The sequence below is a fragment of the Talpa europaea genome (assembly GCF_964194135.1).
Source record: "Talpa europaea genome assembly, chromosome: 6".
NCBI classification, from domain to species: domain Eukaryota; kingdom Metazoa; phylum Chordata; class Mammalia; order Eulipotyphla; family Talpidae; genus Talpa; species Talpa europaea.
The window spans coordinates 12,349,625-12,361,601 of NC_140072.1; the positions used below are offsets into that span (position 1 = coordinate 12,349,625).

Here is an 11,977-nt window from a genome sequence, read left to right on the forward strand (position 1 = left end):
AGCTCAGCCACAGAGCAGTCAGCCTCGGCTGGGGAAGCAGGAGAGCAGCAGGCATGCCAACTACGGCAAGTGCTTCACTGCTGTGAAGTGCAAATCCCAGCTGGGGAGAGTCCACAGTGGAAAACAGATCGTGTCTGTAATGGTCTCAGCTGAAAAACAACGCAGCACATACTCCGCAAACAATATCCAGCCACACTGCCTAAATGGTTAGCACAGTCATCCAAACCTTGGGAATTAAGGTTTCTGAAAACTTCAAGAGAAGGACTGGGAGCTCTGAAAACACTGGATCTAGAGGCTGCCATCTCTTATGATTATTTCCTCTGTGGTTGTGAAAGTTACCGGGATAAAGCCTTCACTATCAGCAGAGAGAAGAATCCAGTGGGAGTCTGCAAAGTAAAATAAACAGAGGCAACTTAGAAAGAAAACTTCTTTCTACAAAGGAAACTTGACAAGATGTTTCTAGGGGAAGAAAAGAGGTAGAAGAGAATACTGAATCTAAGCATCACAAGTTTACAGAGAATGGGAAGATGGAAGGACTGAGCCAGGTTATATGGCAGGAAGGGGACGCTAACAACTTACTCACAGTTAAGGGACATACATTTTCACCCAGGCTAAGCATTTATCACTCAGAACAACGCTTTGTGTGCACACATGTTAAGGATTGAGTGTGCTGTGTCCCTACCTAATTATCTACAAGCTATTCACCAGTTTTTCCAGAAACTATGTGATGTTGGGAACAAGCACGAAGGAAACTTCTTCATTCCTTAGATCCATACCAACCTTTATACACCCAAGGAGGCTGAGCTGACTACACCAAGACTAGAATAGGCCAGATAATCCTGGTTTGTTCTGGGTAACCTAGGGCCTCTAGCATAGCACAGATCCGGACCTTCTCTGGTTCTTTCCAGTCTAATGTGTCTCACCTTTTGATTTTGTCCCCCAAAACAACATAAAATACACAGCGATTTTTTATTAAGTATTATTTGTAACACTAAAATGTTAAAGAAAACATACTAAAGTAAAACACTGTATACCTAAGAATAGAATATTAGCCCCACCCAGTAATAATGACAATTATAACATCATATCAAAAATGCATGTATCAAAATGGAAAAATGCTGGTGCTATAATGTAGTGGTTACAGTGGAAAGAATGAAGCATAACAAAACTGCCCGCCTGTCTGATGGAACACGGGCATGACTCAGACCCTAACCATCTAGGAATGTCCAAAGTGTGCTGCATATTAAATCAACAAGTGCTTTAAGAAAGACCCTGCAAGGCTGTTAGGATCTTTAGGTTTTAGGGCAATGGGTGTTCATGTCATTCCTTACAGTTTTTATCTATGGCTTTGTAACTTTTCTAGTTTTTTCATGTGCACATTTAGGTTTTCCAGCTAGGTTCTAAGTTCTTTAAAGGTAGATTCCAAATTTTTCATGTTTTGTTATACAGGCCTGGGTATACAGTAAGCAATTACTAATACTTACTAACTGTTTAATCTCCAAATGGTTGGAATACCTCGTTTTCACTACCAGTGAAAGTTATGAAATAGGTGGTAGAGGGAGGAGGGTGTGGGTTTGGTACAATTCTGAATTTTACCTACCATGCAGCATTTCGATAAGAGAGAGGCCAAAAGCCTGCTGGACCGTACTGAGCCTTAGTTTGCCATTGCAGAGAAGCAGGGTTCTTTTTTCAACAACAGGTTTCTTCAAATATAAAATAAAAGTTATTAAACTAATTGCAGAAGCAATGGAGTTATTAATATTTCTTAACTATAGAATGCATAAATATTTTTTTACCAATTCTTACTTATTACCAACTGCATTTCAGGTTTTTGGTTCTTTTTTTAAAGATATATTTAATTTTATTTATACATACAAGAGCAGGGGTACAGGCCAGAGGTGTAGGGGGTGAGAGGACTCACCAGAGACAGAGTGGGGAGCAGAACAGGCAGACTGACTGAAATACATTGCTGAGGAGGGCAGCGGGAGAGCCAGGAAAGGTGTGCTGCGCCATGTGGGTCAGCTCCCTGCCAGGCTGGTGTGCTGCAGTGGCTGCTGATAGCTTCATAGCGCTGAGACTTAACCCCTTGCACCACAGGAGGCCCTACTTTTCAATTTTAAATGACTTTTTTTCCCTTATATTATTTGAAACAACAAAAGGGTCAGAACCAAATATATTCCCAAATTTACTTTTCTTTTTACTCTGTTCTTTCCTTAGGGTTATGTCTTTATCATAGGGAAATGGCCTTCCTAAGATCTAGTTAACACTATAGGATGATGACTGGCAGGCTGAGACACAGATTGATAGTAAGGAATAACTGGTTGGCTGTTTTAGATATAATTAAGAAACTTCATGCTTTCCTTATTGGGGAAAAAGTACCAGGAAAGACTATCCTAAATGGTTGTATATGAACCAGAGGTTTTGGGGGAAAAAAAAAAAAAAAAAAAAGCTGTTGTCAAACTCATTTAACTTAGAAAATTATTTAAAAATTTTTAAAAGTCACATTAAAAATTAATTCATCCAGGGCCTCCCCGGTGGTGCAGCGGTTGAGCGCTGGGTTGCGAAGCTGCCCGCAGCCTTTGCAGTGCCGGTTCGATCCCCGGCTGCTCCCCGGCCACCAGAGGAGGGTCCCACATGGCGCGCAGACCTCTCCTGCCGCCCGCTGCTCCCCTCAGCAGTGTGCTTCGGTCCTTCTGCCTGCTCTGCTCCCTGCTCTGGCTCTGGTGAATTCTCTCACCCTCCCGCACTTCTGACTGTACCCAGTGCTTGTATAAATAAATAAATAAATCTTAAAAAAAAAAAAAATTAGTTCATCTGGGCCTCCCTGGTAGATCAAGGTGTTAAAATTATCACTACTCTCTTTCTGAATGCTGAGAAACAATTTCAATGATGAAAAACTGTATCCATTGGTGGTAGGATGAACAAATCAAAAACATCCACTAATAACATTTTAAAAGACACTTCTGTGAACATGTTTTAAAATGAAGATATAGGGCCTCCCCTGGTGGTGCAGCGGTTGAGCGCTGGGCTGTGAAGCTGCCCGCAGCCTCTGCAGCGCTGGTTTGATCCCCAGCCGGTGGCGAGGATCCCACATGGCATGCAGACCTCTCCTGCTGCTCGCTGTGCCCCTCAGCAGTGTACTTCAGTCCTTCTGCCTGTTCTGCTCTCCGCTCTGGCTCTGGTGAATTCTCTCACCCTCCCGTGCTTCTGACTGTACCCAGTGCTTGCATAAATAAATAAATAAATCTAAAAAAAAAAAAGAAGTCTGAACTAGAATTTAAAAATGAATAAATAAATAAATAAATAAATAAATAAAACGAAGATATATAAGCTCACAATAATCAAATCAGTGTGGTACTGGTAATGTTCGAGAAAAGAAATCTGCATTACAGTAGTTAAGTATGGAATATCCAAATTAGATCCCTCTATTTTTATGTATATAACTATCACAAAATTAGTAGATCAAGTTTAGTGGGATAAGGAAGAATTTTTGATAATACTTCTAGCTTAACTGGTTATCGAACTCAGAAAATGGAAGTATACCATATACAAAAATGTAATTGTTAAAATATAAATATAAAAAATAAAATAATAAAGTATTGCGAGAAAATCTGGAGTATTATATGATGTACATTAATTTCTATAACATAAGCTTACAATCCAACAGAAAAAAAAATAGGCAATTTACATCCAAATGGGCAAAAATATAAAGATTCACTCAAACTCACTAACAGACAGGAAATAAAAATTTAAAAAAGTGTAAAACACCACTTCACATTTATCAGGCTGATAAGGATATGAGGAAAAGGACAGTCTCGTAGGTTGATGGTAGGCATGTGATGATGCCTTGTTAAGTAAAACATCTTTCAAAGGCAATCTGGCAACTCAATTAAAAGTAGAAGTGTATGAATGTGTATATGTAAAATTATATATATAAATATATATGATTTACATATCTACTTATCTACTTCTGGGAACCAACCCAACAGAAATAGAAGTATGAATACATATACGAATACTACTGCAGCACTGTTTGGAGTATCTAAGAACTAAAAACAAAGCGTCCATCAACAGGGCAATGGCTGCGGAAGGAGCACACTTTCAGCGTGAAGTAAGGAGTGCACCATATGACCCCATTTTGGTAAAACAGTGATGAACACCACCAACTCTGCCGCCACACCCATATACAAAGATCTGTGCAAGATTACGTGAGTATGAAGTAAGATATGGAAGAATCCACACTAAGCACTAAGTTGCTGGTTAAAGTGGGTCACTGGGACAGGGGTTAGGGAGGCGGCCAGGGCCAAGTTCAATGGGGAAAATCAGTGTTTATGACACAAATATGATATGGTCCCACTTATGTAATATTGTATTTGTACACGTACATATGTACATAACTGTATCTATATTTTTCAGGAAATAGAAGCTTTCTTATAAATGTATATGTCTGCACTACATAAGGAAAAGGTTTTTCATAATAATATAACAGAATAAAAAACTTTTTTTCTGAATATAAGTGGCCAGAATGAGTGAGTCATTCATTTTTCCACACCATGCACATGATTTTATAATCACGGTGCCTGCTGGCAGATGGTATACTAGAAGGGTATAGCAACTTGCTTGCAACATAACATGCCCCATTCAGTAAAGTTCCATTAGAACACCATCTTCCTCATCAAGTGGTTTTTCTTGCAGTACCCTCTGGCTGCAGGAGCTTTTATGTTTAGTGTGAGCTCTTCAAAAGAGAAGTTACCTGGTAAGTGATGTGAACATAAGGCAGATCCTGAAAGAGTGGATACATGGGAGAAATTTTCTTTCCCTCATGCAGGAAGTCTTTGAGTGAAGAAAGACACTGCTGCACTTCAGTCAGGTTCCGAGACAAAATTTCCAGTTCTTTAGACAGCTGGTAAGTTTCCTTTTCCCTTTGTAAGTTCTTCATTTGAAGCAAGTTGGGAGGTTCCAGGGTGCTGGTGTGGTCTGGTGAACTACAGGTTCTGGGCAGCATTTCCGGCTGGTTAAGAGGTTTAGCATCTAGAGTTTCCAGGGCTATGAAGTCATCACGGATACTGGAAGGAGGACTTTTGACTTCTTTAATAAGGGTACATCCGGGCCTGCCACTTTGACTATTGTTATTAGCTGTTGACAAGAGCCAACTGTTTTGGAAACAAAAATCTGGGGGCAGACTTTTAATCAGCTGCTTTTTATTTGTTATATTTAGCAGAGAATTGAAAGGAGAGGAGTCACTCTGGCTTTCACTCAATGTTGACAATTTTTCCAACATTACTTCTCTAACAATCAAATGAATGATATATTGATCAGATTTTGAAGAAGAAAGAAATGCTGAATCTGTGGCTTTTTGTTTTCCTACCAAAATTAATAATAATTTATCTGTCAAGAAACAAATGCCTTTTGGTCTTTCACTACTCTCTAACTGAATTTGCTGGATGTTTGGCATAAATGATGGAATGACAGAATAGATAAAAATTATATTACAAGTATTAGAAGCTACTGCCACTACCTGTGCTTTAGGATTAAATGCTATTAGATCAGGAACCAGAATACCTGGAATGGCTAATTTTCTGGTTCCAATAACATCTTTCTCAAAGGTTATAAGGACCAAATGTGAAGAATCAAAGCCAGTTCCTGAGAAGTGGCCCTTTTTTCTTAGACAAAGAAGAGAACTATCCTCAGACCTGGATTTATCAAAACGTATATGAGTTAGATCCAAAGGATCTAAAAAGGAAGAAGAAATGGGAGAAACTGATGTTTCAGGAGGGACTGCCCCCTTATCCGCAGAGGATATTTCATCAATACACGGTGAAGTATGTAAACAAGTGTCTTCACCACAAAGCTGAGTGTCAAAGGCCTCAGCTGCATTTAAGCCACAGATCTTATCTAGGGGGAGCTCAGTGGCTACGGTGACCTGTGAGTCCACAGTGGCCCCAATGGAGCGGATATAGCTGTCCACCTCAAACACTGGGTAGAAGGAACACTTGTGAAGAGTCTTCTGAGCACTGTCCCACATATAAGAATGCAGGCTGCTGCCTACTGCTACTACCAGCCTCTGGCCATCCTGGGTCCAACATGCACAGTGAATGAAGCCCTGGGTGTTGATGTCTGCTTTTACCTGGGAACTGTCACAGTGAACATTATGGTAAAGGGAGACATCCTGTGCCGTCAACACAGTCAGGATAGCACTTTTGGGGTGCCACACACAGCCCTGGGGGAGGATAGGAAGTGACACTCCAATCTCACAGGTCTGAGATGTCAGCCACTGGCTGGTCTCTGTAGTGCTGGGCCAGAGCTGCCAAACACCGATGTGCTTCTCGTGCTGGACGGCGAGCAGGGCAGGCCTGTCAGCTGTGCCATGCGGGGCCCAGGACACCTTATACACACATTCAAATTGTCCAATGACCTTTGAGTCCCCAAATGCAGCCTCTCCACTGTGAAGCTGTAAATCAGTCAGGATTACCTGGGTCCCATCAGTCCAGGCCAGGCCATGAATTGGGTGTATTGCTTGATATAGTGCATTCAGCCCAGTTCTGAGAAGTCTCCCTTTCCCCAACTCCATCCTTTCTGACAAAGGTTACCTGAAATAATGAAGAAAGTAAATTATACCACTGAAAATAATTAGACAAATCCATAAAGTAGGACATTTTACAAAATAAAAGACTTACACCTTTCACAGGTCAATACTGTGAGGGGCTAACAGGATGGGGAACGTGGCAGATTAAGAGAACACTCACTGACACGGAATGGATATTAGAAGATACTGCAGACTTATTAACTTCCTTAAATGTGAACATGGTATTGTGGTTATAGAGGAAAAAGTCCTTATTGCTAAAATATGCATGTTGAAGAATTTGGGGTAAAGTGTCATAGTGACTACAACCTGCTTTCAAATGGTTTAACAACAACAAATTAGATAGATAGGCAGAGAGATAAAACAAATGTAGCAAAATAATTGTTGAATCCAAATGGAAGCCATGTCAGTACTTATGGTAATTTCAACTTTCAAGTTAGAGGTTTCCAAATTAAAAAGTTTGGAAAAAATCTTTACTATCTAATTTCTATTCTCCTTTCATTAACAAATCAATAGCTGATATTTATATCCTTGACTTTATTATCACTTATTTCCTCAGCTCCCTTCAAAATGGCTTTTATCTCTATTCTGAAATGACACTCAAGTCATTATTGCTATTTCTACTTCGTCGTATTCAAACGTCACAATAATTTTTAGAATATTTTCACATTCTCTGTTGCATTTGCTCCTTGAAACAATACTATAAACTAGGTTAGGCTAATAAGTAAGGGCTCAGTTGGACATTTCTCTCTCCTGCTTTCTCAGTTACCGAGTCCTATTAATTCTCAGAATTGTTATTGAACCCAGTACTTTTTATTTAAAGATTTATTTTATTTATGCACAGAAGAACTGGGATGTAGGCCAGATGTGCGGGGGAAGGGAGGGTTATGATGTTTCACCAGAGACAAAGTGGGGAGCAGAACAGGCAGATCTACTGAAATACAGTGCTGAGGGGAGCAGCAAGCAAGACAGGAGAGGTCTGCTGCACCATGTGTGTCAGCTCCATGGCCAACGACCAGAGATCGAACTTGTGCTGCAGTGGATGGCAACAGCTTGATAGCGCCCGAGACTTAACCCCTGCACCACCAGTGAGGCCCTGAATCCACTACTTCTTACCCTGGCTCAGAGCACTATCATCTTAAACTTAAATAATCAACTCCTAATTGGTTTCCCTACCTCTAATCTATCTTTTCTTCTCGAGTCCATCTTTTAAAACGCCCTTTTAGGTATGGCATTGATCAACTTTAAAACTGCTAGATGTCACCTAATGCCTTTAGCTGTGCCATTCAGCACAACACCTACTAGAGGTGCTATGTAAATTTAAATCAATTAAAATAAAAATCCAGTTCCTCAGTACACAAGCCCCTTTTCAAGTAGCCCATGACTATCATACTGGACAGAGCAGAATAGAATACTTCCATCATCAAAGAAAATTCTGGACAGTGCTGGCCTAGAGGATACAAGTCTGATTTTTTCAGTCTGATATTCAAAACACTTCCCATTTGAATGTACCTGTGTCTCCATCTTATTTCTGCTTATTAATCTTCAGAGTTACGATGCCTGGCCCATTCCCAACAACAAGTGACAGGTGAAGGCCCAGCTTAAATGCCATCTCCTCTGAGAGGCTTTCTTTAGCCTCCAGGTAACAGTAGATGAACTAGAAACTCCTACAGTCCTTGGAATCTAAACTACTTAGGTGACACCTTCCGTTTCCTACTGCAATCACCATATCCCATTTCCACAACTAACAAAGTCCTTGAGAGCAGAAATGAGACTTAAATTTTATGCCTGTCAGTGCTTAGCATACATTATAAGTGCTGGCAAGTATTTTCAAATGGAGTATTCTGACTTCATTACATTATATAAGGCATTGCCAAGTGGGTCACAGAATTGCCAGGGGTTGTGTTGACTACATTTTATTTTATTTTTATATTTATTATTATGCCTTATGATACATAGTCAGTAAAGGCCCTTGAATTATATCTGGACATACTTTCTTTTTTTTTTTTTTAAAGATTTATTTATTTATACATACAAGAACTGGGTACAAGCCAGAGATGCGGGGGGCGAGAGGATTCACCAGAGACAGAGTGGGGAACAGAACAGGAGGAATGATGGAAATACACTGCTGAGGGGAGCAGTGGGTGAGCCAGGAGAGGTCTGCTTCGCCATGTGAGTTGCTTTCTGGCTGACTGGGGATCGAACTCGTGCTGCAGAGGCTGCGGATTGCTTCACAGTGCGGTGCTTAACCCCTTGCGTCACCAGGGAGGCCCCTGGACTTACTTTCTGAGGCTGTTAAATAATCCAGGATTTTAAGAAATAAGTGAAACAATGGGGATACTATATTAGGATTTGCTGCCCTCCCCTTCCAATACTTATTATCTCAATGCAGCTATAAACTAGCATTTCTCCTTTCTTACATGGTTAAAAAATAAAAAGCATAAGCAACCATACATATTGCCTCACATTTCCATGTTTTAAAGAACTCACATTATTATTTAAATCATAAGGACAATTAATGTTGATAAATGATCATTTTAACATTTTATAAAAATAGTACTTAGCAACTGAAAGTTTTCTTCCTAGGTAGTTCCGCGACGGGGGTGGGGGGACCCACATCTTTATTTCTGGTGATTATTACAATGTAGGTTCTGTCAGCAATGTAACAAGAACACCTCTCTTCGCATCATCTTATGTACAGAGCCCAGGCTGTACTGTTGCTTTAATGAGCTTCCAGTTGCACTATTTGGCTCTGCTTCAGTATTCAGCCAGAATCTACTGTTTAGTTTGGATTTTAGCCTTTGGAAAGCATAATGGTCCAATGCCTCAGGCTCTAAATGTCATTCATTTCTAGTATACCCGAATGCATGTATGTCCACACATATCTAAGATCCATAAGGTCAGTATAAGAATAAGGGACATTATCTGAGTAAGTTGTAGTATCTGAATGTTCACTTTCAAATCCAGGCTAACATCATAAGAATTCTTTATTTAACAAGGCAATCAATTGCCTCAATTAAAAGTTCTATCAGTGGGGCCTCCCCGGTGGCACAGCGGTTGAGCGCTGGGTTGCGAAGCTGCCCGCAGCCTCTGCAGCCCGGGTTCGATCCCCGGCCGCCGGGCGAGGGTCCCACATGGTACGCAGCCCTCTCCTGCCGCCCGCTGCTCCCCTCAGCAGTGTACTTCATCAGTCTGCCTGCTCTGCTCTCCCCTCTGGCTCTGGTGAATTCTGTCACCCTCCCACGCTTCTGACTGTACCCATTGCTTATATGAATAAATAAATAAATCTTAAAAAAAAAAAAGTTCTATCAGTGAACTGATACATAAATGTATAATGTAAGAATAAAATGTTCCAATAATAAAGACTGTAAAAGATTAATTTTGGTACAAAAACAGTTAAGAAACAGCCATGATGAATCATTTTCAATTCAGACACAGTAATGAAAATGAGAATGCAGGAAAAAAAAAAAAAAACAGTGTAAAGTCAAAATGAGGTGCCCCAAAATATCTTATACTTCTACACTCCCAGCTGAAAGGGAGTGGCTATTTGGCACTAAAAATATGTAGCATAGTGACAAGCATAATCCAGGAGCTGGCAGTGCTGTCAAATTTTCTTTTCCTGAAAAATAAGGCCAAGTTTTGAGATTTAATGAGTAAAATGTTACGAGAATAAAATCTATAAAATTGGAATGAAATTTCAGATCTTCCTTTTCCCCACAGGTTTATATGATTTTCTAAGCAAAATTCGATTTTACACTGGATGATTTATGCAGCCAAACTGTATTTTGGTGGCACCTCTAGTTTAGACTTTCCTGACCATATAATCAGAACTACAGGCAAAATAATAACTATGCCTCTAGTAGGCAGTTCTTGGTAAAAACTGTAAGCCATTCATGGGAATCAAGTAAACAAAAAGTATGTACACTCTGACTACTAATCCTGTCTCTTTAAATTACTGTAACCACAATGTTTGGATATAGCCACTATGATGCTATGATAAAATACACAAGATGCTCTTAAAACCCAAAATGAGTAAATGCACCATGGAGTTGATCAATACAGTAGAGGGCTGTCTCAAATCCTTCCTGTAAATAGACTATGTAACAATTCTATCCAGCAATATCATAAATGTGTATATAAAGATTAGTCTTATAAAATTAAATGCCAAAATTTAATTCTAATGTGCACACTATCTGGCAGAGTAATAATTTTTATTGCAGTTAAGGATCCAAGAAATTTAAAAACCTATCAATTCTGATGGCAAAATGTTATGTTTAACCTTTATGAGATGTAAGACAGGTCAAAACAAAGGAAATCAGGATGTCATTGTTATTGAACATGCAAAAAACAGATTATATTCTACAGACACATCCAGGTATTATGTGAATTTGCTGGCCTATCTAAAAGGAAACCAAGGGAATAAATGTGCCCAGTGTGTGCCAAACATGGTGCTGTCACCTAGGATTCAGGTGTGACAGTCTTCTAACAGTCACCAAAGGAAGGGCTATTATTTTTATTTGAGAGATAACAAAGCTTCAAAAAGTTAAGAATCTTGCCACTTCATGTTTTACAACAAAATAAATTCCAAATAGATTCAAGATCCAAATTTAAGATGTAAAACAAAGACTTTTTACAGTTCTACAGAAATACCCAAATGTATCCACACATACGGATATTCACTGTAGCAACCTTTATAACAGAAATATATAAGTGTATATCAGTATAGAAATAGTTAAGTAAAAAATAAGGAAGCTCTATGAGAACTAGTATCAGAAAAATCTCTTACCACGTAGAGCAGAGAAATTCACAAGATGTCTAGTATGCGCATAATATTTATGAAAAAAATTCCACCTTTATATGTCTGTACATGTGTTTTTTTATATATTTACATAAATATGTAGGAAAAAACCAGGAATGATATACACTATTGATGGCAGATACTGAGATAGGGTGGGGTAGCATAAGAGGTAAGGGGTGACACTCTTTGTTTATCTAATTTTTGACAAAAACTTTTCCTAATAAGCTTGTATTCAAATAGACCTTTTGTAACAGAAAGAAATGAAGATTTAAAATACTTTATAGAGAGCTTTCATAAACCAGTTAAAAAGATAACAAACAGGGCCTCCCTCGTGGCCCAAGGGGTTAAGACGTAACCTATGAAGCTAACCACAGCCACTGCAGCACAAGTTCGATCCCCAGCCAAGGAGCTAAAGTCCTCTCCTGACTCGCCTGCTGCTCCCCTCAGCAGTGTTTTTCACTAGGTCTGCCTGTTCTGTTCCCCACTCTGTCTCTGGTGAATCCTCTCACTGCCTCGGCACCTCTGGCCTGTACCCCAGCTCTTGTATGCATAAAAAGAAAATAAATCTTAAAAAAAAAATAATAAGCACCCTAAAT

At 39.5% G+C, this 11,977-nt stretch overlaps 1 protein-coding gene across 1 annotated transcript; it reads right to left on the reverse strand.

The window, feature by feature from the left end:
- Nucleotides 1-335: 335 nt before the first annotated feature.
- Nucleotides 336-6,571, reverse strand: WDCP (WD repeat and coiled coil containing; the record flags this gene model as incomplete). Its single annotated transcript, XM_084235179.1, has 2 exons — nucleotides 336-386; nucleotides 4,754-6,571. The coding sequence occupies 2 exons, from the start codon at nucleotides 6,569-6,571 to the stop codon at nucleotides 336-338; spliced, it is 1,869 nt and encodes a 622-aa protein (XP_084091305.1).
- Between the last annotated feature and the right edge of the window lie 5,406 nt (nucleotides 6,572-11,977).